Source organism: Lolium rigidum, chromosome 6 (assembly GCF_022539505.1).
Source record: "Lolium rigidum isolate FL_2022 chromosome 6, APGP_CSIRO_Lrig_0.1, whole genome shotgun sequence".
In the NCBI taxonomy this organism is placed as follows: Eukaryota; Viridiplantae; Streptophyta; class Magnoliopsida; order Poales; family Poaceae; genus Lolium; species Lolium rigidum.
The window spans coordinates 40,743,138-40,770,883 of NC_061513.1; the positions used below are offsets into that span (position 1 = coordinate 40,743,138).

The 27,746-nt window shown below is 45.3% G+C and overlaps 3 protein-coding genes across 4 annotated transcripts; 1 reads left to right on the forward strand and 2 right to left on the reverse strand.

The window, feature by feature from the left end:
* Positions 1-201: 201 nt before the first annotated feature.
* Positions 202-849, reverse strand: LOC124662510 (auxin-responsive protein SAUR32-like). Its single transcript, XM_047200337.1, has one exon. It carries the CDS (start codon positions 847-849, stop codon positions 358-360), a length of 492 nt encoding a protein of 163 aa, XP_047056293.1. The 3' UTR covers positions 202-357.
* Positions 850-3,345: 2,496 nt separating this feature from the next.
* Positions 3,346-13,468, reverse strand: LOC124664895 (regulation of nuclear pre-mRNA domain-containing protein 1B-like). Of its 2 annotated transcripts, none has more exons than XM_047202315.1 (8): positions 13,316-13,468; positions 12,296-12,431; positions 11,530-11,777; positions 8,213-8,302; positions 7,963-8,116; positions 5,290-5,429; positions 5,112-5,147; positions 3,346-4,419 (listed from the first exon to the last, which is right to left on the reverse strand). In XM_047202315.1, the coding sequence occupies exons 2-8, from the start codon at positions 12,369-12,371 to the stop codon at positions 3,736-3,738; spliced, it is 1,428 nt and encodes a 475-aa protein (XP_047058271.1). In that variant the 5' UTR covers positions 12,372-12,431; positions 13,316-13,468; the 3' UTR covers positions 3,346-3,735. The 2 variants fall into 2 exon arrangements, with proteins under 2 accessions (XP_047058271.1, XP_047058272.1); XM_047202316.1 differs by having other exon boundaries at positions 12,296-12,428; positions 13,312-13,468.
* Positions 13,469-25,511: 12,043 nt separating this feature from the next.
* On the forward strand, positions 25,512-26,933 carry LOC124662511 (putative UDP-rhamnose:rhamnosyltransferase 1). The gene has a single exon (XM_047200338.1). It carries the CDS (start codon positions 25,512-25,514, stop codon positions 26,931-26,933), a length of 1,422 nt encoding a protein of 473 aa, XP_047056294.1.
* Positions 26,934-27,746: the final 813 nt, after the last annotated feature.

Consider the following 27,746-nt stretch of genomic DNA (forward strand, 5'->3'; position numbering starts at 1 on the left):
GGACAGCAGGACTGGTGGCATGATATATCAGCAGTCCCATATATATAGGCCGTCCACAACTATCTGTAGACTTTGTAGTTACTTGCTTGATCTTTGCTACATGATAAAAACATGTACTGAGTATTTTACAATTGTATACATGGAAGAATGCCTATTTCTATTTCCTTTGCTTTTTTCGAAAATGATTCTACTAGCACCCGCACGCTTGCATGCATGCGTTGATGCATAGAGAGATCTTGTTCCTCTCTTGACTCCGATCAACCTAAATCAGCTAAGCTCTATGCGTGAGAGAGACTAAGTACATGAAGATTACGTACTGGTCGACGCACCACGCGCAGATACTAGCAGCTCGCTCGATCACCTCCTCTTGCCATCCGTCGTCGTCGCCAGAGAAGCCGTGGACGAGAGGAAGAAGGAGGCCGGCGACGACTTGGCCGTGCTGAGCACCCGATGCCCCGCCGCCCGGCCCTTGTTGCCTCCGCCGCCGCCGCGCTGGAGGCCGCAGATCGGAGACGTCCGCGCAACCACGCTATCTCCGCCATCGCGGTCGTTGTCCATGTGCCAGAGGACGTCGAGGAAGGCGTCGACGGCGCAGGGCAGCGCGAGGGGACCCTGCGCCGCGTAGCCATACTCGCGCTCGGCGTCGTCGAGGAGGCGCCGGAAGAGCGGGTGGTTGGCACGGTCGGCGCGCACCACGAACCGCTCCCGCTCCGGCCCCACGTACACCGAGAAGCACCCCGCCACCGTGGACGGCTTCCCGGCGGCGCTCGTGAGCCCTGACCTGCACCGCTCCAGCGTCCTCGACGCCAGGCTCTTCCTCCTCCCACCCTTCTCCGTTGCGGCTGCCATGTCGCGGGGCTCAGATTAGTTAGCAGGGAGGGCTACCAAGATCGATGCCGGACGGTCGGGTTATGACGGATGGATGATCGAGCTAATGCATGCACGCGTGTGTATATAAGTATGCGAGCTATGCACAGTAAGCTAGCTAGGTACTGTATGAAGATAGACTAGCTGAAGACGCAGTGGTGTGACATGGTGCGTAGACCTGATGCTGACGCGGGGGCATTGCCTTGCCGGCCAGCATATCTGGGTGACCAGGAGGAAGAGGAGTTCCACGATATCTGGCAACCATCTTCATGACTAGGACGAAGCAATACAACGGTCCGGTTATTTTTATCAGTTGCAGCTCATGACTAACATGAATCACGAAGCGGATGTTTTTCTACATGCAACCTCATCTGCAATTGAACAAATCTCAATTGTAACCCAAGTTGCAACTTATGGTTACATTGCACAAATCATAGTGTAACCATGTGGTCTATGAGTCGACTAAGAATTAAGCTACTCCATATAAGAGATGGAGCCAGGGAATCTAGTCTCGTTTCAAGAAGAATGTCGACGTCTCCAAGGTGATGTGAGATGTCAAGATCGGCTGGCTTGGGCTCAGACTCACGCCAAGCCTGGATGGATATGAACCATATATATTGTTAGTCACTTTGGCACAAATTGAGGAATAATGGAGATGCACATGCACTTGTCTGTGTTAAATGTATTTGTTTGACTTGGTTCATATGTCCCTCGTGTCACTCGCTCAATATTTGATTCATGGACTTTATGCGCAAAGACTGCCTTTTGGGGTTCTCTGTTCTGTTAAGCTATTCCATTAGAGAACCCACGGCAAGAAACTGACATGTGAAATGAAAAACATATCCATCTTTCAACCTTCAACAGTTGGTGGTGTTCGACTTTCATCGCAGACTCAAACCATCTAGAACGGATGATTTTGAGACTCGGGGCCAGATTTGAAAGAAAAAAAGAAGAGAGAATCATGAGCGGACTACAAAACCGACGCTGCATACAGAATCATTCCCTATGTCTATAGAAACATCGTTGTCCATAGGATTCTCGAGTAAATCATTTTCATTGTAATCACACGGCGAAAGGCAATGATGGAGCCACCTTGAGCAAGTCTGAAAGTGAACGGCAGGCAAACGAACTGGCTCCATGAAGTGTTACTTTCCAAATTATTGGTGCTATGACTTGCAAGTGCCAATCACTGAGAAACCTAGCTAGCTAGATCGTGTGTGTCAAACAAAGGGGCTGTGTGCTGATGGTGAGACACACACACAGACATCAGGTAGATAATGGTCAGCCACATGCTGCTACCTAGCTAGCTACATTGTGAGATGAAACATAACTTCAAGGAGGAAACATTTGGCAGCGATTGCCAATTTGCAGAGCCTGAAAGCTCTGGGTTTGACAACAGTGCAGTGGCATTTGTCCTGCTATCTGATAGCTACTACACTACCACGTATCGATTCATTGTGGAACGAGTACAGTGGTTCTTTTTTGACTGTCAATGCGTACAGGACTTTGATTTGCAGAATGTTTCATCACCGCCAAATTGCGTGGGGACTTCGCAAAGGTCGAAAGCTACTGTGCATAGGGGGTTCCACTCAAACCGCCTGATACAACTCCATTCTTTTCTATGTACTGGGTGTCTACTCCATGGTTTTCTGTCATATAGGACGCAAGAGGACATGTCACTACAATTCTGACTATTTATATTATTTCTGGAATTCTGCAAGTCAAAAGAGGGCCTAGTATGGTCCAAGTTATGTGGTGTTAAGACTTAGCCAGATGGGCTTTTAGGAGCATTCATCAAAATTTATAACTAGGAACCAATGGCAAATGAGCGAAGTAATATAGAAGCAGCTTTACCCTCTGACAAATTACCAAGCAAAAAAGTGGATGGACGAAAAATAAGAGCACTACTCATGTATGGAAGGCTAATATCAAGGTTTACAGAGCAGAATACTATATTGCAGAAGTAGACAGGCAAGATAACCAACAACCTATGTCAGAGCATGCTGAAACACTCAAACAATGGCTCCAATCTCAAGTTTAGACAGTTTTTTTTGACTTTTGGTTTATGCCCTGTAATTTTATCTTGTAAATTTGCTTTATATTAATAAAAATGCAGTGGTCTCTCTCCCATTGTTACCCTCAAAAACAAAAACAACCTATGTCAGGGATCTACACAGAACATTAACACAGTTGCTGCAACTGAAATAGCATTCCTACAACGCCAAAGACTGCAGCATCAGAAAACAGCGTAATGTTTATCTCATAAGGAACAAATACACACATGATGACTCTAGAAGCAAAGCTCGAACAGGCACGGAAAAACATCAGGCACTACGGCAGCACAGAAATGAAAATGAAAGGAAAATTAAGCGAGCAAAAGATTCAGATACCAAGCAACATTACCCCCTTACACCAATCACTAGAATTACCTACCCCAAGAAAAACATCACAGGGACAGCTATGTATTCTAATTTCTGATAATCTTGTAACCAGAACACGCTATAACAAGTTACAAACATGTCATGCTAGACAGCATCTGTCCACAACTACCAGACACACACTTCTTCTGGCTGACAGAGCAACAGAATCCAGACACATCAAAATCTATAGTTTTCACTCCACGACCAAGGCAGGAACAACTAGATCAGTTAACTAACTTTCTGAGCAAGCTAATCTCTGGCTAACTGACTAAAATGTACAACACTGGGACAGCCTTGCAGGCTCCACAACACACATACAGTGATGAATCATCACGGGCCATATTCTTGATTGAAACGAAACCTATGACAAGCCGTCCAGACCTCCATGTACCACGATCACATATGCTGGCTGACTGGCACTACTAATCTGCTGATACAGAACTTCTGTTCATTGGTGGGGTGCCGACGGGAAAGGCGGGCCATAGAACGGACCCCCAAATCCAGGGAAACCCAGATGAGGAGGGTTTGGAGCACCAGGGAAAGGCGGTGGCATGTTGATCATGGGATAGTTTACAGGCGGAGGAAATGGTGGGAAAACGCTGTACGGCATTCCTCCCATTGGAGCAGCTGGGACTGGCATAAATACATCAGTTGTAGGTGGTGGTGGTGGGATTGGGGGTGGCATTGAAGGCGGAAGTGGCGGTGGGCTAGACTCAGGTGATGGAGGATACTGAGGTGGTGGTGGTGGCTGTTCAAAATCAGGATACGGGAATGGGGGCGGCGGTGGTGGTGCTTGAGAGTGAGGAACAGATCCGCCGTTCTCTAGCTTCTGCTTCTTATTACCAGGAGAGTGCTCTTCTATTTTCTGGTCAATACTGTCCCTGGTGGCTCCTGAAGAAAAAACACCGTTGAGGGGGCTCTCATACTCACCTCCATCTCCTTCCCGTGAATACAACACTGCAGTCGTTTGTCTCTTCTCAAAAGAATCACCATTAGCTGAAACTGGGAAAGAAGTAACAGGCACTTCAGAGAAACTGGAGTTCTCAAGCCCTTTAGATGGTTCCTGCCTTGCTACATCTATTCCAAGCTTCTGGCAGAGATCATCAGCTTTTTTATATCGGACCTGAGCTGCCTGGTAAATAATGGAAACATTAGTACAAAGTACGGCTATTCAAGCACGCATGCATAACTCGCTGCCTCGCTGAGACAATGCAACTCCGCTGCTTACCAGACTGATTTTGAACAAATTAGGCATAAACCATTATGTGCCTAGTACAGAAGATATCAACCCAAATTGGAACTTCAGACCCTTTAATTCTTTACTTAGAAGAAACTTGCAAACGAATATGCCAGTTATACAAGTCACAGAAAGCAGGTAATAAATAGCCCATTCTGGAGTTTTATGGGCTAAAACTGGGCTGCCAGGTTTTAGGAACCAGGAGGTAATATTCTAGTGCACACAACACCTGAGGACCCAGCCATGCATTGATGTGTTTATGCTGTACAACGTGTATATCTCTTTAAAAGGGCGTACACAGTGCTGAAAGCTCCGACACATTGTGGGGTCTGGGGAAGGGTATTTCTAGGCAGCCTTTCCCTTACATTTTATTATGTAAGGAGGCTGATTCGAACCCAGGACCTCCAGGACACAAGTGGAGATACTCTACCACTGCGCCAGGCCCACCCTTCAACGTGTATATATCTTTATGAAATACAAATTTTATTTTTTTCAAAATTATTTTTTCGTAAAGTGTGCTATAATTGGAATTCTGCAGAACCAGATAACTTAAGAAAAAAAAAACATTGTTGAATGTAGGAACATACCCGAAGTTGGTGTCTGACTAGTTCCATTTTGAACTCCTGAAAACAACTCAAACATTACAAGGAGCATTTGAATATCCATGAAACAAATAAATAGTTCAGTCAATGAGTCAAATAGATCTTAAACTTTGCCCGCAAAAAAAAAATCTTAAACTTTGCATAGGCATTTACTTTTACACACCTGCTCATGGAGTGCTTCCTTCAAATGAGAAACCAGAGTGGCCCTGAGTGATTCAGCCGTTCTGAATTGGTCAATGGTGTTTCTCAAGGTACTATGTTGTTCCTGCAGCTCCTCCACAAAGCTAGATCCATTACTGCTCCCTGGCAATATGCAAGTGAAGATATTTGAGCTACAAAGAGTACAATACTGATAAAGGGGAATACAGTCATACACAGCTGGATACACCCAGGTTGGCTGGTTTTAGATGGATTAGCAAGGAGGAATTAGCCAGTGTGCTCTGTTGTGCCAGCATAATTTTGACGGGTTGACTAATTTTTCGGGAAAAGATCAAACGCCACTGATAAAGGTACATTTTTTCCAACCCGTCATGTGAAGCAGGCCATTTGTTAAGCAACAGAATGACACTGAAGCTCCAGATAATACTAACAGCTGGATGAGATTTAAAGTAATACTAAAACCATCTTGTGCAGCGCCAAAATAATACTAAATACTAGATGAGATGCAAAATAATACTGTGCACACCCATCCTACCATTGGATCAGCCCGTAGGGCACTTTCCACCCTTGATCTGACTAACGCCGGTAGCAACCAATAGAGTCCTTTTTTTCCTTTTATTCGGCTCCACCCACACTCACCCACGCAAGAGAACTGCCCCGGCCAACCCACCTTCTCAGCCCAAGAGCCGCAGCGAAGAAGCCAGCTCGTCCGCCTGCCCTGGCCACCCGCAGATCTTCTCACGAGCGTTCCCCCATGTTTGCCCGCACTCTGGCGCAGCCCAGCACCGCCTTCTCTCTGCTCCCTTCCCAGGAGCCGCCCGCGACCTCCGCATCGCCTCCTCAAGCCTTCCATGGACCACTGTGGACCACTGCCGAAGACGGCGAGCGTATGTACACATTGCCACAGGCCAAGATCAAAGTATGTAGAACGAGAAATTTCGATTTATTTTTCTTCTTGCTGATCTCTTCTCCTCATCGGTGTTTTTTCTTACTGGACCCCTCCTCTTGTTTGATTGGTCTGCTTTGGTTTGATCTGGCTGCAGCATCCGTGGATTCCGCATGGATCGACCGCCGCTCTCAGAGCACGGTTGCGGAATTCGTTGGCGCCCGAGGAGTTTCCTGTTCCATCTCCCGATTCAGAGAATTGTTTCTCTATTAGATATGTGGCCGGCAGATTCTCTAGTGTGTTTTCCTTATTTGGGCAGATCTTCGTGGAAAATTCGGCAAGGACCCACTGATTTAGTGTCCTGGATTTGGTTTTGGCTGGCAATGATCGGTCATCATTTGAGCTTCTCAATTCCAGCGGATTTGTTCAGCACTGTGCTTAAATAAACACACCACTTCCATACATTTTTAGAGTTGAATTTTGTGATTTGTGCCAGGATTGCTCCGCCGTTTTGCATCGGGCCTGATTTGTGCCAGGACTGCTCCGCCATTTTGCATCTTTCAGCAAAGGATTATTATTGTTGCTCTCCTCAGTAAAGCCAGGATTCAGGCCATGTGTTAACTCTGTCTTCCCTGTATGATGTTTGTTGGGATTTTTTTCTCTTGATTGAGAATTTGGCTTCATACGATCCAAGTAGTATCTTTCTTGGATCTGCAAATTTACTTATTGTTTTGTATTAACATCAGATAATTTTCCCGCTGAATAAAATTTGTGTTGACCACCAAAGAATTTCTTGCAGACGAATATATACCTGTGTTTTTAGTTTGCATCTCTCGGCAAAGGTGCTTAGTCTTGGGTGACTCGTTCCAGATGCTCCTTGGAGGTGATTTCGGTCCTATAAAATCTCCACGGCTTCTTGCTGCTATTGCAAGTCCTACTGCATCAAACCATCCGACTTCAGGTTTCCCTGGGATTGACCCAAGATGGCCTTTTTCCCTTTTAAATTTTTTATTGTCATTTTTTGTTCTGGTTGGGGCTGAGCAGTTCTAGTTTTGCATTGCGAGCAATCAGTAACCGGGAATCTTCACTGAGTTCTATCTAATTTGTTGCAGATAAAGATCACTTATGTTCATTTACTATCTGCCAAAGCTGTTCTGTTAAGTGAGATCAAGATATGATGGCGCGGAAGAGGTTGGAGTATGGATCGCGAGGTCACCAGAATCCTGGCATGCCGCCTGTTCCAAGCCCCGCCTCCAGGATGATCTGCACCGCGTCGTCCCATCCTGCCTCCCTGGGCACGGGTCTAGGAAGAGAGGGCCTCGTTTGACCTTCCCATCCCAGTTTTCCCCCTTTTTCACTTTCTGTTTCGCATTTTTTTATTTTGATCCAGAATTTTGCATGATGCTTCATTCGATTTGCGTTGTCACTAAATAAACATGCATGAACCTCCCTAATTATGTTTGAATCTTGAATGGATCTGTTAATTCGCCTAAAAAATGGATCCGTGAATTAGCCGAAATAAAAAGAATGGATCTGTGAATTTTTATCAGAAGTTAAAAGTGAATGGATCTTGCATGGAGTTGGGGACGCACACACCGCGCTGGTGGAACCTTCTGACGATCGCACAGTGGACGGGACCACCTAGCCAGGCTGTAAGGTGTGAATGGGACACCTTTTTTTCCATTGACACGGACAATCATGGCTAACAGACTCTAACGGCAACACGAATCACGAGACAATATTGGACAATATTGTAGAAAATCTGTGTCGATATATATATATATATCTTACCTAAGTACGAGTTTCCATACTCTTTGTTGAGGTTGTCAACAAAGCTTAGAGCACTGTTGCATTTTCGCATTAACTTGTCCTCATCTATAGGTGCACGTAGCATATGCTTGTAGCTCGATATGACCTTCTCCATTAGCTCCCCACCAGGTTTTTTCTGTAAATATGTGGAACCATAATAAGTTGTGCACGGCACAGACAACAGGCATACATGAATGATATGAATATCAAAACAATAATTCATATTACTTACTGATTTCAGCTCCTTAAATTTCCGCGTGTATTCTTCCTTTAGAAGTTGTCCTTGGGTGCCAAACAACTTGCGATCATCCCAAATATTAACCTGCAAGGCTTACACAAAGTCATGAAATTGAACAGAGGAAAGAGAGACATAATGTAACACCACAGGTGCCCCAATTCCAGGAACCACGTAAATCACACTTGTGTGGGCTTTCATACTTGCTTTCACCCAAAATTGTTAACTCAAAAGTGCTATAATTTGAGCCCGTAAAAAAATGTATGCTAGTGTAACACAATGTAAAGTAGCAAGATGAGATGTCACTGTCACAAATAAATGCAAACTCAATCATGTCAAAAGTAAAAGACTTTCCTAAGACCTGAGATATACATGCACAGGCTATTTCTTGAATACTTAACCAGGGCAGACATAACATAAGAATGTCGTAAGACACATGCTAACAATATTTTCCAATGCAAATTTACATGGTTGCACGTCGACAGCCCATCAGGGCAGATCTAGCAAACTTCATGGTGCTTTTCAATACGCTTAAGCATAACTAGCCCAAGCAAAAAATGAGTAAAGATAATCATGAAATGTTGGTTATAGCAGGCAGCACTGGTGAAAAGGAGAATGAAAAGAAGCAAGAAAACAATTAGAAACTTCCACAGGGGCGTCTAGACCGTACATCAACATGCAACGAGATAAACTACCAAAACTGAATGAGCAGAAGCAAGAAAATAAGAAAGATACAAAAAGATTGTGTGCAATGAGATAAATAACCAAAAATTGCTCATGGCTATTTAAAAGATCAGAGCCTCGTGCTATAACAAGGGACAAGCCCCCACCATACAAACCATGGCGACTCTCCATGCTACAATCCAGATCAAACTCTAGTTCCTGCCTTTCTCAACCCCGCACTACCAAATACCCGTGCATGTGATACATGAGCTACTAAAAAAGGAACATGCAGGTCATATTTGGTCAACTCATCCTGTTTACCAATATATTTGGTAGGTGCATTTGTTGCCAAAGAGACTGTGGCTAAACAGAAAGGATGAGCACTAGTTTCCTGACACCGCTAGCTCCCCGATATCAGCCACGAAGGCCACGCGGGGAAACCACTATTGTACACGACATCATCTCCCCCACCAAGACACCGGCACTAAGGACACAGAAAACCAAGAGAAAAGGCCAAAACTACACGCCATGCAAAGATCCAGGGTTCTCCCCACCTCCTAACGGCTAGAAGGTCGCCAAGGATGAGTGGAGCTAGTGTAGGACGCTGGCGCCTGGCGGCTAGGATTTGCTCGGAACTTGTCAATTGGCAACCCTGTTACACAAGCCAAATCAGTGTTTAAGTACATGTTGCACCGCCCTCTATACCAGTGGTTGGGCCGCCCACCCAGGCCCAACCAAATAGTATCATAGGCTTATAAGAAGTTTTGGGCTCTCTATCCCTACAAGGCTAGCATGCTAGCAAGGGCCACCAACACCCTTATAACTCATGCTCTGCCTCCTACAACCGATGTAGAATTAAACCTAACAAATCTCCCCCTCACATATAGGTCATCTATCGGGATATACACCCCAAAATCATGACCTGCAAGTGTGACTGAATTGAGATTTTGTTTCGAGCACCTACGGTGTGATGCCACTTCTTATGCAAACATGGCTCGCTAAACCAGCGTTCCAACCCCAATGTATAGGCCCAACCAAAGAGTGTCATAGGTTTATAAGAGGTCTTGGGCCCTCTCCACCAATAAAACCTGGGGCCACCCTCACCTTTCTAAGTCGTGTTCTAACCCATCCCACAATTGATGTGGGACTGAACCCAACAAACCACCCCCTCCCCCTCACAACGTTTCGTTTTCTCTTCCTCTGTTATTCAGCATTTGTTCTGTTGTTAAGAAGTTACAGAGACCTACTAGAGAGAGTAACGTCAACATCAAACATATAACTAGAGATCTTTCCAACTATAGATGTCATTGCAATATCTGTTCATAATGGCATTCTAAAACTGCAACATTGGTTCTAAAAAGGTGTTGTCTAACATCTTCGTGTCTAACGTACTTCAAAAAAAAGTGGTGTCTAACATGGAAAGCACTATTGAATAGTTCATTGGTTCCCCACTCTCAAAATTCCCTCCTGAATACGTGACCTAGAATTAGTCATGCAATCATCGCCAGCCATGGCTGTTGAAAGCTCGCGCTACGGCTAAAGAGGTCCGAGCTGAAAAATTGTACACGAGGCCAGAATAGCGAAACAGAGAAACAAATGGCCATTGTACGTACCATGAGCACGAGAAGGCTGTCTAGCCAAACCCAGAATGGTCATCTTCACATGTCACCTCGAAAGATTAAGTGATTGCCCTTATGGCCACAATCAAAGGCCTTGTGATCCAATCAGAAATAAAATAAGCATGCCATAGATACCGATTGATTGAGACCTCCGCAAGGATTGTGTCTTCACTGAAGACTCAAGAGGTCTAGACCGTCATTTGCTCCTACAGCAATGCCTAGTCTAACCCGACAGCATTCGCAATGGGTTGCACAAAGGCCCCAAAGTTGTCGCAAAGGAAAGGTGTCACGGATTAAAAATATCGGGACCTCGCAAGGGTATGATGATTGTACATGATTTTCTTGGTCGTGGAGATACGCTTGGGGCACCATGTGTCTACGGGACATGAGTTTTACCCAGTTCAGGCTCGCCTTGTGCGGGTAATAGCCGTACTACTGCCTTTAATTAATATTATATTGGGAACAAAGTACAATGGGGGTTACAGAGGTGAATCCGACGAGTTAAATGGGCAACTTGATGAATCTATGAGGACGAAACTAGGCGGAGCACCCCAAATCGGTCTTAGATTCTGACGACTTGAAGGCTTGAGCTTCGGTGGATCTGAAGAAGTTGGTCCTCCTGCTGGGTCCTGGATCCTCCTTTTATACACGTGGCTAGGTCTGTGGCCTCCTTCCTTCTATGCAGGTCTCCTCTTGGCGTAGGAGTAGGACTCCAGGGTGAACATAAATCTAAGAAGAATTCTAATACAAGGCAGCCTTCAATGACACACTGCAACCAATTAATAATTACAGAAGCAATTGAACAAGGGCACAAAGTAAAAAAGATTGCAATATGTGCACTCTCAATTACCTAAATAGATGACATATCAATTACATGCACAAAAAAGTAACTAGATAGCTAAACTCAACAATTTAGCAGCCTTGCCACAAAGACACAACAATTACAATATGAGATAATAGCTATAATCGTAGGTTTGAAGAATGTGAGCTTCTAAGTGGTTATATAAATAAAGACCAATAAGATTCACATACCAGTCTTTGTACGACGTTCCGTCCAAAATCATCTCCGTTGGTGAACAAGTCATCTAAGGCAGCAGCAATGACCTTGAAGAATTCATGTATGTATCTCATGCCGTCCTTCTTACTATTCTGCATAATATCATTTGCAAGATACAGCAAAGATATCTTCCTCTCTTGAGGAGCAGAGTGAAAATCTCTATCCCATGTTTCAACAACTTGCTGGCAGCACCGATGATGAAAGACACACCAGTGTGATAAAGCTTTTTTTTGTTAAGCATAACAATAAGTTATTAGCAAAATGGTAAGCTGAGCAGTGAGCTAATAACTAGACAAGCCTACAGAAAAAAATTCTACTTGTACAGAGTTCAGGAAGAAACATATTTGAGCAAGCAGTGGTGAAAGACTAGCACAGTTCTATTAAATTCTCAGTACCGTAAATAAATCGGTTATCAGCTGGATGCAAAAGGTTTACTTGGCACAGTGATCTGAAATTTAAAAGTAACAACTAACAACACAGTCACTACTAGCCTTTTCCATAAGCTGTCTGCTCTGAGTTTTGCTTCCAAAACCACAGAAGCCAGTGAACTGCGAGATCAAGTCAACTGAAGAAGTAGGATGAAAACGATTGATTTGTGCTGTTTGTACAGGGTGCAACTAGAAAAAAACCTCCAACTCAGTCTCTTCTGTGAGAAACGCTAGCTGGGCCGCAGTTATCCTAAAGCACATGCAGAAAAGAAACCACTAAGTTAACCCTGGATGAAAGTAAATAAAAGGATACTCTCTATACTCTGTTGTGAAATATTGAGCTTCACAAGCTTCTGCGCGAAGATCTCTGAGCTGAATCCTGTGCTCATCTTGGGCACCCTGTCTTGTTCTTTAGGAAACTCCCAGGTGGCACATCAGACAGAAATCTTCAAAATACACAAGCACACTATGAAAACCAGCAACCCTCATAAAGCGATATGTTAGAGCAGCCACAAGGAAATAATAAACCATTGCTCAGCATTAAAATTCATATGCTGATGATAAAAGCAGCACACATTTCCTTCCCTGTGTACACAATTTCGTTTTATATAGTCCATAAGAAAAAAGATAATTAGCACGGAAAATGTGCGCCAAGCAACATTTGGGTAACACCCAGATGATACAGCAGATGGACAGAAATATTCCTAATGTCCTCGACCGCAACCTATATACCACCAAGTAACAAATAAAAGATCCAAACGAGTTATCTGCAGCAATGTCATTGCACAGCCTGGTGGGTTCTAAGCATCCAGGCAGACAAGTAAAATGAGAATGCAAACAAAACTCCAGAGATGCCCGCTTGAATGCTCCTTACCAGCTCACCAAACAACAATTGACTGCTCACACCCATCCAGACACTTCCAAAAAAAAAACGGCGCAGTAAAAAAGCAATCTTTGGCACAGATCATATTCCCAGCACCCAGTATCACAGAGATACTGGGTAGATGGTGCCGTAAATGAAAAAGGCTGCGCACTCTCAAGACTCAACTCTGCATCAAGACTAGAAAGAAGAAAATTCCCATCTTTGCCGCTCCAATCAACCGCTACACCAATACTAATAATAAACTAGGGGGGAAATAAAGGAATCTTGTACGATCCCGGCCACCGCAGCACCAACCGGATGGGGAAATTCCCCGCGGGAGACGGCCTAGGGAGGCAGAGGCGCCGTCCCCGGCCGGCGGCGAACCGAGCACCGCCGCCTACAAACCCAGCAACAGCCGACCAGAGCATCACAGAGGAGTGGGGAGCGGGAAGGGGGGAATCTCTAACCTTTGCTGCGGCTTCAAGCTCGCGGTTTGGATTGGGCGGGAGAGGGGGGAATTGTAGTCTAGGGTTTAGCTGCTGGTTCCGGAGAGGGAGGGAGGGGGAGATGTGTGGAGGTGGAGGTGGAGGTGGGGCGTCCGAATTGGAACCGTGGACGGGAGAGAGGGGGAAGGTTTGGCCTTTTGGGGGGGAGCAAGCAGACGTCCGTTACTGGTGGCGACCAGCTGCGGTGCTGCGGCTGGCTGGATGTGCTGGATGGGGCTGTGGTGACGCGAGAGCAGCGTGCTTCGTCTCGTGCTGCGGCGCAACTCGGCATACTTTTTTTTTCGGCACGGCACAGTTGGTTGACGGACCAACACGTCGGCCCGTTTGGCTCGTGGGGCCGAAAACAGCCCGCTTTGTCTGTTTTTTTTCTCCCTGTTTTGGTGATTCTAACTTGAAACTGTCTGAAAAGAAAAAATTCAAAGAAATTCAGAAAAAAGTAATAGTATATGAGAATACTTCATATCGGATAAGAAAAGACCTTTATTATATGATGCCTCGTTAAAAAGCATTACATTCTGTGATAAGAAAAACGAGTACAGCTGCTCTAAAAATCTAAACTACATTACCGCTCGTTCATGCATGCTCTGTTGCCTCACCAAGTGGTCATTTGATACCTTTGACCCGTACTATGGATTATAGTGTTATAATCATTTTTTCTAGAATATCTAGGTTTAATCGAACCTTGGGAAGCACTGCTAAAATGGTTATAAAAAAAGTCTACAAGACTTGTTAGTTAATTTTATCTTATGTTTACCAGACCTTTCCAATTTACTTTGTTTTGAGTTGTATTTAATTGATAAAAGATAGGCTAGCGTCAAGGATTATTAAGCATCTACGCATACATATAGAAATAAAGGGCAACAATGTGTACTAAATAAAATAGTGATAAGAGATTTGTGAGCAGCACATCCGTAAATACTATTGCCTCTAAAATCAGAAGTGACAACAGCCTATTGATCCAACCATCATCCCCACAACCACGAGTAACAATAGCTATTAAGTAAAACAGACCAAATCATTAAAATAGATAATTGTGTCGTTTATTCCAAGGCGAATCACTAAACGTGTACCGCTACTTTTCCCTTTCTGTCACTGAGGTTGCGAGATAGCACGTCGTTCTCCACTCATCCCACATCTTCCCTTGATCGATCCCGAGAGGCTTGGATACCTACAAGTCCTCGAATCGAGGCAAAGAGATAAGGTACAAGATTACAAACCTCCTATTCACTTTCTACACAAAACTCATATGATTAGATGCACATAAACGCTGCGATAATCCACCCAAACCCGCAGCCCGTGAGGACTACTCACGCATGATAACAAGATCAAAGATAGAAATCATTGTGGCAAATAATTAGATTGAAATCAAAATATTCTTACAATGGTCGTCAATTATCAATGAGATCTATATATTACAAGGTGATGGCTATGACTATGGATGAGATTTGAGAGGAAATGGATGAACAATGGTGGTGGATCTACTCCGGTGTGTTGCAGATGGATCTAGTGGATGACGGCTCTGTTTGGCGACGAATGACTCTCTCTATGGACTGACTCCCTTCACGGAAGTTATAGGGTTTAACCTCAGAAATGCGCCGGCACCCAGTATGGACGGATGGATGGATGGGACGGGTGGGGCTTGCCAGTCTCCAGGGATATCCGCTTGAGTGCTTCTTACTAGGTCACCAAACAAACATTGACTGCTCACACTCATGCGGACACTTCCAAAAATGGCGCAGTAAAAATGCAATCTTTGGCACATATCATATTCCTAGCACCGAGTATCACAGACATACTAGGTAGATGGATCCGTAAATAAAAAGGTTATGCACTCTCAACTCTGCATCCAGCAAGACTAGAAAGAAGAAAATTCCCATATTTGTTGCTCCGCTCAACACATACGCCTACAGAACCGCTACTTACACTAATAATAAACTAGAAAAAAATAGGGAATCTTGTACGATCCCGCCCTCCACGGCACCAACCGGATGGGGAAACTCCCCGCGGGAGATGACCTAGGGAAGTAGAGGCGCCCTCCCTGGTCGGCGGCAAACCAAGCACCACCGCCTACAAACCTAGCAACAGTAGACCAGAGCATCAGAGAGGAGTGGAGAACTGGAAGGGGAATGGGGAATATCTAACCTTGCTACGCCTTCAACTCACGCTTTGGATTGGGCAGGAGAGGAGGAATTGTAGTCTAGGGTTTAACTGCTAATTTCGGAGAGGGATGGGGCAGGGAAGGGGAGATGTGTGGAGGTGGGGCGGGGTGTGGTGTGGGGTAGCATCCAAATTGGAACCGTGGTCGGGACATGGGAGAGGGGGAAGGTTTGGCCTTTTGGGGGAGGATACGTCTGTTACTCATGGGGACCCGCAGCAGTGATGTGGATGGATGTGGTGACGAGAGAGCGGCCATGTGTGCTTCGTCTCGCGCTGCGGCGCTCCTCGGCGATGGTGGGGCACGTGAGCGGCGTCATGTGCATGTCAAAGAAGGCAAAGGGGTTGCGTGTTGTGGCTGCTGTGTTGTTTAGGCTATTTTTAGTTGTTTAATTGTGTGCGGTGGTCCCATGAATCATGGCTAGTACGATGTTAATGTGGCAATCTTACATGAGGGCCAACCTATCCATTGTACTAGTGAAATGCATTAACTGTTTATTTTTTACAATGTTACTAATGTTTTTTCATATTTTTTAGAATACCAGGAAACATGCCTATGCGTTGCAGCGGTGGAATGGAAAATAAAATCTTGAATAAAAAGCCAACGCAACCTAAATTTTACTTGCTTTGCAATTTAGGGAAGAAAAGTTATATTAAAAAATTGTTAGGGATTTTTTCAATGGCCTCACAATGAACCAGGAGCCCTATATATCGAGACAAAAGTGAGATACTTATTTTTAGACGGAGTGAGTATTCCTCTCCTCCACAATTCCCAAACACCATGGTCATTGCCCACCTCAATTGTTCAATCGCTTGCTCTGATAAGGGCATCTCCAGCGGGCCAATGTAAAATTAAATAAAATTTAGAAGATTTCCAACGATTTTTAATATAACTTTTCTTCTCTAAATTCCAAAGTAAGAAAAAAATTTAGGTTGCGTTGGCTTTTTATTGAAGATTTATTTTCATTCTACCGCTCCAACACACAAACATGTTTCCTAGTATTCTACAAAATGCAAAAAAAACATTAGTAATATTAAATAAAATAGTTAATGTATTTCACTACTACAGGGAAGACAGTTGCCCCCCATGTAAGATTGCCACAATTAATATCGTACCAGCCGCTTACTCATGGGGACCATTGCACGCAATTAAACAACTTTTAAAAACGCCAACACAGCACATCAGCCACAACACACAGCCCCCTTGGTCCTCTCTGACACGTGGAGCCCACCGTCGCCGCGCTCCATCTTCGCCGAGGAGCGTCGCAGCACAAGATGAAGCACGCGCGGCTGCTATAGCGTCACCACAGCCATCCATCACATCCATCCAGAGCACCACCGCAGGTCGCCAGCAGTAACGAACGTCTCCTCCCCCAAAAGCCAAACCTCCCCCCTCCTCCTCTCCCATCCAGACTCAGCTTCAATGACTTGTTGGTCATAAGTCACCATGAGACTTAGTCCTCATCTCGGACATCAATTGCAGATCTAACGAGTTGAAACAGAGAGAGGCAAAGTGACTCCAGATTGGCCTATTTCAGTCGTTAGTCTAAAACTACAGATTCGTTTATTCGTAAACCATATGTCAAAACTCAAAGAAACTTTCTCATAATACATAACTTAATAGATGTGATTTACTGGATTTTTTTTCAAAATTTTGGGAAGTTCACATTTTTTACTTCAATTTTTAGGACCGAACTTGAAATGCTCTCAGATCACAAACCGTATGTCGAAATTCATTAAAATTTTCCCATAAAACATAACTCAATAAATTTGATTTACAAGATTTTTTCCGAATTTTTCTGGGCAGTTCGAATTTTGGCCAACTTTGAGTTTTGGCTGCATTTTAACATGATTTCAGCAGCATTTTTGCATGATTCAGCAACACTTTTGTAAAATTTAAGTTATCGTTAGCTTAGCTTGTTAGTACTCCAAACAACACTTAGCATCATGCAATTATAACAACGGAAAATCCATCTACACATTTGCAATTATTGACAACTCACAAGTAAAACCAAGAAAGCATTGTAGAGTTCACATGAGACACTTCATTTGGTTGTAGCATATCATTCAAATTTGGTGGCAACAAGTACTACTGATTGAACACAATTGCTAGCCTCCATTCAGGCCTCACCGGTTGTGCTTGGCCAAAAAATACTATAGTCAACCATCAAAATACACCCAAAAGACTATCTTTAACCTCCAAAATACACCCAAAAGACTATAGTTAGCTCCCGACATACCGTGTAACCAACATCTGGACATTAGTACATATTTCCACCGTGAAAACTATCATCAACGCAAATAGAAGGAGCTCTGAGGAGTTGGGTAAAACTCTCGATGACATTCTACTTTTCACTCTCCACATTGGCTTCTTTCTTGTGGTCATCATCCTTTACTTCTACTTGAGGTTGTACATGATCGTTTTGCTTTTGTTGCTACCAATAAATGTTTAACTAGTTAGTTTATTAATAGATGACAACATTTTTGTGTCATGTGAATATTAGAACATACATTTGCTCCTTTTTTTTGTTCAAAGTAGTGGGTTTAGTTGCCTTTCGCTTGCCCTTATAGAACTTATCAAGCCAAGTTTTATTTCTCTTCAAAAAATTTGATTGACCTTTTTTCTTCAGCCGTGCATCTCTTAGCCAAATCATCCATTTGTTCCACATTTGGGTCAGCATTTTCCTTGTCGTTATTTGGTTCATTCATAGCACTAGTCGATGCATTCAGTTTTTCCTCCAACTTTGGACCAACTGAATAAAGTGCATTTTCTAACAACAAACAACAATCCATGGAGGATACCACTTTATATTCCATAGTATGAAATTTATGAGATAGTTCCTTGTACCGAAGCATAGCTTCGAGTTTTGGATTTTCCACCGCATTCCTTCCTTGTTTGTCCAATATAGTCCTTTTGTGTGCTTCTCTAGTCCATCTCTTCAAGATATAATGTGTTGTCAATGTTTGTATGCTCATCATATCTAGAACTTTCATTTCATGTCCACACAATATTCCTGTCCTTTCAAACATTCGACAAGAGGATGTTGTTGTTTGGTTCAGAAGATCAGCTATCACTAAGCGCTCATCCTCAAAGGTTAAATCACCATGCAAACTACCAATAGCAACAACATATTTGTTTCCATCTAATAATTTAATGTATGCAGCCATGGATCTTTCATACTCACTTTGGAAAGCTTCAAAAATAATTGGCGTGTACACTTTGCTTGCTTGTACCAACATTGGGGTGTTCATCTTGATTCTTGGTATATTTTTCCTTGACTGAAATTCAGATTCGAACTCCTTGTTCTATTACCGTTGGATTTGCTTTAGGAGTGGATTTGGTAACCGCGTGTATACGTGAGCACGTATCCATTACCGTTGGATTTGCTTTAAGATGCTGGCTCACAAACGGAGCCAAACGGCCTCAGATCTATTTTTTCCCCACGCGCGAAGTCACTCTAGCTAAAGACACCGTCGTCCCACCGCACACGAAGCCGACGCCCTCCATACGCCTTGCCTTCCCCCCTTGCATCCACCATCCATCTCCATTATGGTGAGTTCGATGCTAAATGACGCCTTGCCTTGCCCCCTTGCAACCAAACCATCGAGCTGGTTGTGCATGCTGTTCCTGGACAGAGCTCTGCCGCCGGCGCTGCCGTGGGAAAGGGACGGGCGAATATGAAGGGGCGCCTGGAAGGAGAGCAAGGGGAGGTTGCCGTCGTGGAGGAGAGGAAGGGCAGCAGACGGGAGCTAGTGGACCTGCGTGTGTAGGGAGGCAGGCCACGCCGATCGGCAGGGCAGAGAACCGTCGGCGCCTCCTAGGAGGATGCCCAGCTGTAGTGGAAGATAGGAAGATAATGCCTCCACCGTCCGGGTAATATCTAGCACCGCTCAATTCTACAGGCCGCAGAGGCTAAGTGTTGTACCATTTTGTTAATGTGCTGTCAAATGATTGTCGTGATGTGCAATTCAGTGACGTTTCTATCTAATTTTGAGAAAAACGTGCTCTGCAATTGAGTAATTAAACGTCGTTTGATTTTTCTGTACTTTTTATGTCCAGATTCTGTCTAAAGTGGATGCAGGATCAAGCCGTGTTAACTGAGTGTTCATGTTCTCAAAATGGGGAATAGTCCAAATAGAGCAGCGAGATGCGCGAGCAGCGCCCAGAGGATGGCCTTGAGTTGTGCGACCATACGGTGGAGGCCATCTCCAAGTCAGGGTTCATAGAATTCAATTGCAGAAAGGGCAGACAGTGAAGAAGAAATCAAGAACATCCTCGTTTTATGTTGCTTTATGAAAGAAGGTTACTGTAAGAGCAATTATTCCTGCCATCGAATCACAGGAAACAACAATTAGCATTCATGGCAACACCTCCGGCTACTCCTCCTCGGTGGCGCTGACGCCGCACGGATGGCCGCCCACCTGACGTCTCCCAACCAGCGCGCGACCCGCACCCCAACTACTCCCCGAATGTACGTCGTCGCCGGTGAGTCCAAGACGGTGCCTTCCTCGGGTCTAGCAAGTCCCGCCATTCACTTGCCACCTCCTTTTCGGCATCAAGGGTGGATGGTGCGTCGACAAGGGAAGCCAGTGGGAGTTGTTGTTCTTCGGAGGTGACCGGCGTTGGTCGAGACGCGGCGTTGGTGTTCAGTCTAGGACATGCTTTTTTGCTTTGTATTTGTGTTGTTGGTGGTGGCTGTCTTAGGACTAGCCGGAGTGGAGTCTGTCTGCGCTTGTTGTCTGCAGCGAGTTGCAGTCTTCTTGTATTCATAATTCTGCCTTCTATAAAGATAAGGCGCACTTTGGTGTGCTCGCGAAAAAAAAAAAAAACTACTCCCCGATTCAAGCTTCCCCAAGTCTCACTGTGCCCACGCCCCACGGCGCGCACGCACGCACGAAGCTAGCGCCGGTGAGTAACCGTCATCCGGATTCGATCTAGCTCGGCGGCGAGGTGACCCCGAGCACACGATTGCCATGGAGAAGAAGTAGCCGCTGCAGCTGGCGCTGGCGCACGACGGCGAGGGCCTGTGGGTGCGGCCGTGGCGCTGGGCCAAGACGGCCTTCTTCCTCGTCTCCATGCTCGCATCGCTGCTCCTCGTCTGCGCGCCGCCATGGCCATCTCGACGGAGATCTTTATCCTAAGATCTGCCTCCCGCCGAGCTCCTTGACAGCACGAGCACCTCTCTCTCTCTCGTGCCGATTTGTGCGGCTCCAGCAACAGTGAATCCGTTGGGGTCCAAGGGCAGTGTCGGCAGGGAACCGGCAGCGCTCCTACCGAGGCGGAAACTGTTGTGGGCAGGCTGGGGACTAGAGAGGAGGAGCAGACGGAGGGGAAAGGGATGAGCTACAGCGGCCAGGAGGACGGTCAACGAGGGAGGAAAGTGTTAAGGGTGAGGCCGTACTAGAAGGCTTTTTTTAGAGGACGACGCACAGGGTTATCATCTAACGGAATCACAAACGGCCATTGGACACGTGTCAGCCAGTCACCGCGTGCTTACGTATACACCCGGTCACCAGGCTTCTTTTGGTATGAAATTTATGAGATAGTTCCTTGTACCGAAGCATAGCTTCGAGTTTTGGATTTTCCACCGCATTCCTTCCTTGTTTGTCCAATATAGTCCTTTTGTGTGCTTCTCTAGTCCATCTCTTCAAGGTATAATGTGTTGTCAATGTTTGTATGCTCATCATATCTAGAACTTTCATTTCATGTCCACACAACATTCCTGTCCTTTCAAACATTCGACAAGAGGATGTTGTTGTTTGGTTCAGAAGATCAGCTATCACTAAGCGCTCATCCTCAAAGGTTAAATCACCATGCAAACTACCAATAGAAACAACATATTTGTTTCCATCTAATAATTTAATGTATGCAGCCATGGATCTTTCATACTCACTTTGGAAAGCTTCAAAAATAATTGGCGTGTACACTTTGCTTGCTTGTACCAACATTGGGGTGTTCATCTTGATTCTTGGTATATTTTTCCTTGACTGAAATTCAGATTCGAACTCCTTGTTCTATTGTCGTCCACTGTCCTTTCAAGATGCTTAAAAAACCTGATAAATTAAATTAAATTTCAAGTGGTTCTTCGGTGCATTGTTGAAGCTCTCACTTAGTTGTGTACTTCTCACTCCGAAACTGAAGACATCTCTCATAAAACATTCAGCCCATTTTCCTTTTACCTTGTAGATACTATCTAACCAAGTTTGCTTATGCATTTTGCACCTCATGTTGGCAAACGATTCCTTGTCCTCATAGCAATATATACAAGCACCAAAATCAGAGAAAATAGTTGGTCAGATTAACATCCTAAACACCGGGGGTAGTTGATTGATCATACAATCTTTTTGTCGGGTCAATGGATTATGTGGCACTATTATTATTTTATCCAACCGGACATCTGGTCCATATTTTTAAACTTGGTGCTAGATTCATTTGAAATCCATGAAGATGGCTTCCAATGGAATTCGAAGGGAGATTGAGCTACCTAAATAAATAAAAAGTAGAGTAGAAACATGCCGATGGCATGAGAAGTGATTGGTACCAATACCCCTGCATTTTCGTACAAGTCATCACTAATGTAGGGACTAGATTTGGGAACAGAGAATGCCTTGTTGGAATATCTCATCTATGTGCAACAACATATCTGGGGTGTCTAGAGCTATCCTAGAGACAACATAAACAAATATACCAGGACCCAAGGAATCCATAGGAGGTGGCCAAGATATAGTGGCAAGATCGAGAAACATTGTGGCAGCATGCCCCATTTGAGAGAAATCTTTATTTTACTACCTTTTATACATAGGAGGTGACGTGAACCCCTTCCTTTCTACTCTGACTAGTCTGGCTACTTAGAATTTTCTACCAATATAAAAGTGAGTATTTTTTCTATGGAAAATGAATATTATTATATTTATATAAATGTATAAAGTCACATGACTTTTTGAACATGCTGATGTGCATCTTGATTTGTCCAAAGGGCCTTTGACATTGTCTCTAGCAAGATTGTCATCCTTTGATGTGGTGCCACCAAGTTATTGTCGTGGGTCCACTAGATCACCTAGCCTAACACGGGGGTGACCAAACCTCAAACCCCACAAGAGGGCAAACCATACAAATTTAAAGGACAAACTGACGCCATAGACCACCCCACATCAACAAAAAATATGGGCATAAACGAAAATGATCAATATGGAAGGTATTGATGCTAGAAACTGGAGTTAAAAATCATATACGTACACTCAAACAGTCCATCTAGAGCACTTAATGTGTGAAACTAGACAAGCAATATATGAGCAAAAAGAAATCCTATCATTGATATCTAGCCAAGATGAGATAAAGCATCATCACCAAAGAAGCAAGGTATTGTGTAGGGAAGCTTATTGTCACGAGGAATTAGAGCAAGAACAACGTGACATGGTTGGAAAACTAAGATGGCAAAGATATGGACGTGAAGTGAGATCTACATCTAGATATAGAGAGCCATGCGCCAACAATGGGCCTTCGGTCACTAGTGAATAGAGAGGCCCAATGCTGAAAAATAGAACCGAAATATGGGGGCAAATCTAGGAAGGCATAAGGTCCCACTAGTAGATCTTACCTAGATGTGGCAACATACGGCTATAATGGTCTGGTCTAACCGATGGCGATGATGGTGAAGCCCAACACATGAACCCACTAGAGGATCTCAAGATCCAATAGGGAGCATAAGAAACACAATTGTAACATTGATCCTCTAAGATAATCATTTTATTATACTTCATATTATATAGAGGAGGTGGCAGACACCATGCCCCATCCTACTTCGTAAGGTCGTCGAAGGAATTTCTATTCATAGCAAATAGTTACTAACAAAATCTCTAAGATTTTTCTAGAAATTAGTTAAACTCTAACCTGTTGATCGTGTACCATGATTCGCCTGCATGAACTTTGTCTTCATCATTTGGCCAGATCCTCCTCCTTCTCGACCTATGTTGCACAATCATGTGAGGGTCCATGATCCACTTGATCTCCTGAACATAGATGGAGAGAGTGGAGAGTGAGTGTCACTAGTGTAGTGCAAGGGAGGCGAAATTCTAGTGCTTGGTGATTGCCCACATGTAGCCCGCCATGGGAGTGAGACTCCAGGCATGGGTAGGGTGACGGTGGATGATGCGGAGGTTGATGCTTATGAAGGCGGAGGAGGTGGGCGATGAGATCCATCATTGTGGGGAGATTGCGGCGGGCCGAAGGCCTTGGGGAGGAGTAGTTGAGGGTTAGGGTTGGGCGTGATGAATTTATATAGGAAGTGGTGGGGCAGAGGACGAGAGATGACCTAGATCCAATGGTCAGGAAAAATCAAACTTAGACATATAAAAAATAAAAGTATTTGTCTAGGTATGAGTGTATATTACACGGCCTACTAGAACTTCCAAACGAAGTACCGGTAAGGTGACTCTAATATGGCATAAGGGCCAAAAAGACTCGGAATGAACAATGGTTAACGACTTAATATGAGAGAGGGGTCAAAACGAAAATCCAATTATCACAATTTGAAACATGAAATTGCAACCTTTGGCTAGACCATTTGGTTTTGCATGCAAGGTTAAAGCATTTGGTTTTGCACTATGAATGTTCGAAACACAAGGTAAAGTAAAATGTGCTAATGTTAAACCATCGGCTGTCCCTGAACAATCAAACAAGTGATGATGTACTGATGTCCTCCTGTTCCTTCCTGATAATGCATCATGCGTGTCTACCTGTAAAAGGAAACTCCTTCTGAACCAAAATGTACTAGTAAATGGCAACACTTCTGCTGGTTTAAATGGCATATACTACTCCAGTAATGTTGAGCCATTGCTGTCGAAATCGGAAAACAATTGAACAGTGGGATTCTTTCTACTCCAGCGCGCCATCACGGTGATATCAGACATGAAACTTGACCAAAGAAAACAGAGTTGGAAGTTTTGCACTGTGCAGCTGATCTTGATCCCCTTCAGGAAGAAGACATTATGGACAATGGATACCATGTTCCGTAAGACAGTACTAGCAATTTCGTTCAAGTTAACGCAACATAATTTTCTGTCATAAATTCATAATTTTCACCATGCCAAATGCAAATCATGGATTCATCCAATTTTGGGATGAATAAACTGCGATTTTTAGCAGCCGCCTGCCGTCCTACACAATTTCTCAATTTAAAACTGCATCTCGCAATCTCCAGGTAATGACAAAGGAACAAAGCGGAGAGCGGCGAATTTACCGGCGCCGGTAGGTAAAGGAGTCTAATCCAGCGTCCACTCTCTGCTTTGAGATTGGTGAGCCTTTTGACATTTATCTAATATAAAACTAATAATTAAAATAGAAGTGAAAATTTTATGAAACTAGGCTCCTTTGATTTAAAGGATAGGAAAAGCATAGGAATAGGAAAGGTATAGGATTGGAATGGCATGTCTACTTGAAACCTATAGGAAGATGAAGTTTGTTTGATTGTAGCAAAGGAATTTTTCCATGAGGTATGGGCTAATGCTTTTTTCCTATAGGAATTACACTACAAGATTCCTATAGGAATTTTTCCTATAGGATATGTTCCTATGAATCAAACAACATGTATAGAAATTTTTCCCATAGGAACCAAATCCTACACAATTCCTATGCAAATCCTTTGAATCAAAGGAGCCCTAAAGTGATACATGGAAAACATTGTGAAACAGTCTGACAAAAAATGAAACTGATGACATCATTGCTGACGTCACTACAGTTTGTTTCTCAAAAATATTAGTGTTTCAGTTATGTTTCAATTATATTTCAAATTTGTTTCACAATTTGGTACAAAAATTAGTCAGGACATGGCTGACGTCATTGCCGATGTCGCTACGGTACATGCTCATGTAAAAACAAGTTTTTGAACAAAGCGCGCGCATCTCGTAATAGCATCTGTCAGTATAGAAGTCCACGCTTCGTTCTCCGCACTCCAGCACACACACGCAGGCCTGTACTGCTCTTGTACCGCGGTGTGATCGAGCTCACCATGGACGCCGCCGGGTCCTCCTCGCCGCCGGCGCCGCTGCGCATCGTGATCGTCCCGTGGCTCGCGTTCGGTCACCTGCTCCCGTACCTGGAGCTCGCGGAGCGGCTGGCGTCGCGGGGCCACCGCGTGTCCTACGTCTCCACGCCGCGCAACCTCGCGCGCCTCCCGCTCCCGCTGCGCTCCGACGTGGACCTCGTCGCGCTCCCGCTCCCGCGGGTCGAGGGCCTCCTGGACGGCGCCGAGTCCACCAACGACGTCCCCGACGACAAGCGGGAGCTTCACTGGAAGGCCTTCGACGGCCTCGCCGCGCCCTTCGCGGAGTTCCTCGCCGCCGCGTGCGCCGACGAGGCCACGCGGCCCCACTGGATCGTCGCCGACTCCTTCCACCACTGGGCCGCCGCCTCCGCGGCCGAGCACGGCGTGCCGCTCGCGATGCTCCTCCCGACCGCCGCTATGGTCGCCGCCGTGCCCCGCCCGCCGCCGTCGCCGGAGAGCGCCGCCTATTCTTTCGAGCTGCAGGCAGCCGCAGCCGCGGGTGCCGTGCCGCGGTACGAGCGGGAGGGCATGGCGCTGGTGTTCGCCAATGACGGCGCGTTGTCCGGCATGTCAAGCCGCCAACGCATCGTCCTGACGGCGCAGGGATGCACGGTCGCGGCCATCCGGAGCTGCGTGGAGTGGGAGCCCGAGTCTTTTTCACTCGTGGCGCCTCTCCTCGGCAAGCCGGTCGTGGCCCTCGGCCTCCTGCCGCCCCCACCGGACGGAGCCCGCCTCGCCGCAGCGGCAAACAGGGAGCACGCCACTGTACGGTGGCTGGACGCGCAGCCGCCCGGCTCAGTGTTATACGTTGCGCTGGGGAGCGAGGTGCCGCTGCGCGCGAACCAGGTGCATGAGCTGGCTCTCGGACTGGAGCTCGCCGGGACGCGCTTCCTCTGGGCCCTGAGAAAACCCAGCGGCGCCGCCGCCGACGACGACATGCTCCCTCCCGGTTTCAATGACCGCAACGACGGCCACGGGCTGGTGACGACGGGGTGGGTTCCCCAAATGAGCATACTGGCGCACGCCGCCGTGGGCGGGTTCCTGACGCACTGCGGCCGGAACTCGCTCATCGAGGGGCTCCTGTTCGGGCACCCGCTCGTCATGCTGCCCATCTTCGGGGACCAGGGCCCCAACGCGCGCCAGATGGAAGCCAAGAATGTGGGGCTGCAGGTGGCGAGGGACGAGGAGGACGGGTCGTTCGAGCGCCATGGCGTCGCGAGCGCGGTCCGGGCCGTCATGCTGGAGGAAGAGTCCAGGAGGGGCTTCGTCGCCGGCGCAGGGAGGATGCAGGAGGTCGTGGCCGATGCCGAGCGCCATGAGAGATACATCGACGAATTCGTAGAGCAACTTAGATCGATTTCGTACACCGATGCCACCTCCAGCTGATAAAATCAGGCTCTCACATGTAACTTCAGGAATGAATAAAGGATGGAGGAAGGCCTCGAGATCCAGGTCCAGGCACAATCTGGCTAGCTTGGCCAGGAAAGTATGAAGGCTTCGACCCGGTTTTTTTTAAGGAAAACTAGATCATGAAGGCGCGCGTTGCCGCGCCCATCCATATTAAAATAATATATATATAAACGTTCAATGGAATTTGGATATTAAGGAACTAATTTACACTTTCTCCATGCGAGTACTGTAATATAATATTATCTTAGCAAGTAACAAACAAACCTTAGCAAGACTGCATTCGATCAAATATAGTGCGGAAAAAACCATCATCAGTCAACAAACCATACAAAATGCATCCAGGATAGGAAAATGGAATTTCATTTCTGCAGCACACATTTGCTATAAGGAGAAACCAATGCAAGTTTTCAATAACTCAAGCAGAAGAGCAGTTCAATCAATGGACATGAATAAAATAAACAATCATCATGCCGCATAATGGAAGATACCCAGATTAACCCATCTAATCCAAGCCCTGCCATGTTTAATCATATGGTACATAAGTAGGGATAGTCACTGAAATCTTCAATTTATCTAGGAGAGGCAGTAGAGAATATTCTTTTAAGATAATCAGTAACATATGTGAAAGTTTCTCCTAGTTGCACGCAAGAGGAACAATGTGCACTGCATCCTAAGGGGTGACTTAGAGAATGGTAAAAGGGACTTTGAAATGGATCAGAATTCATACAATACCTAGACATATGTGGGACATATTTTTTACTAACAAAATAAAATAATGGCAGCAAGGAA

What these genes read in the sequence shown, in the direction of transcription:
- LOC124662510 (XM_047200337.1), bottom strand. Translation starts at nt 849, where the DNA reads ATGGCAGCCGCAACGGAGAAGGGTGGGAGGAGGAAGAGCCTGGCGTCG.
- LOC124664895 (XM_047202315.1), bottom strand. Translation starts at nt 12,371, where the DNA reads ATGAGCACAGGATTCAGCTCAGAGATCTTCGCGCAGAAGCTTGTGAAG. An exon ending in AATTTAAGGAGCTGAAATCA is followed by an intron (nt 8,117 to 8,212) that starts GTAAGTAATATG and finishes ACATATTTACAG; the next exon opens with AAAAAACCTGGTGGGGAGCT. An exon ending in GTATGGAAACTCGTACTTAG is followed by an intron (nt 5,430 to 7,962) that starts GTAAGATATATA and finishes GCATATTGCCAG; the next exon opens with GGAGCAGTAATGGATCTAGC.
- LOC124662511 (XM_047200338.1), top strand. Translation starts at nt 25,512, where the DNA reads ATGGACGCCGCCGGGTCCTCCTCGCCGCCGGCGCCGCTGCGCATCGTG.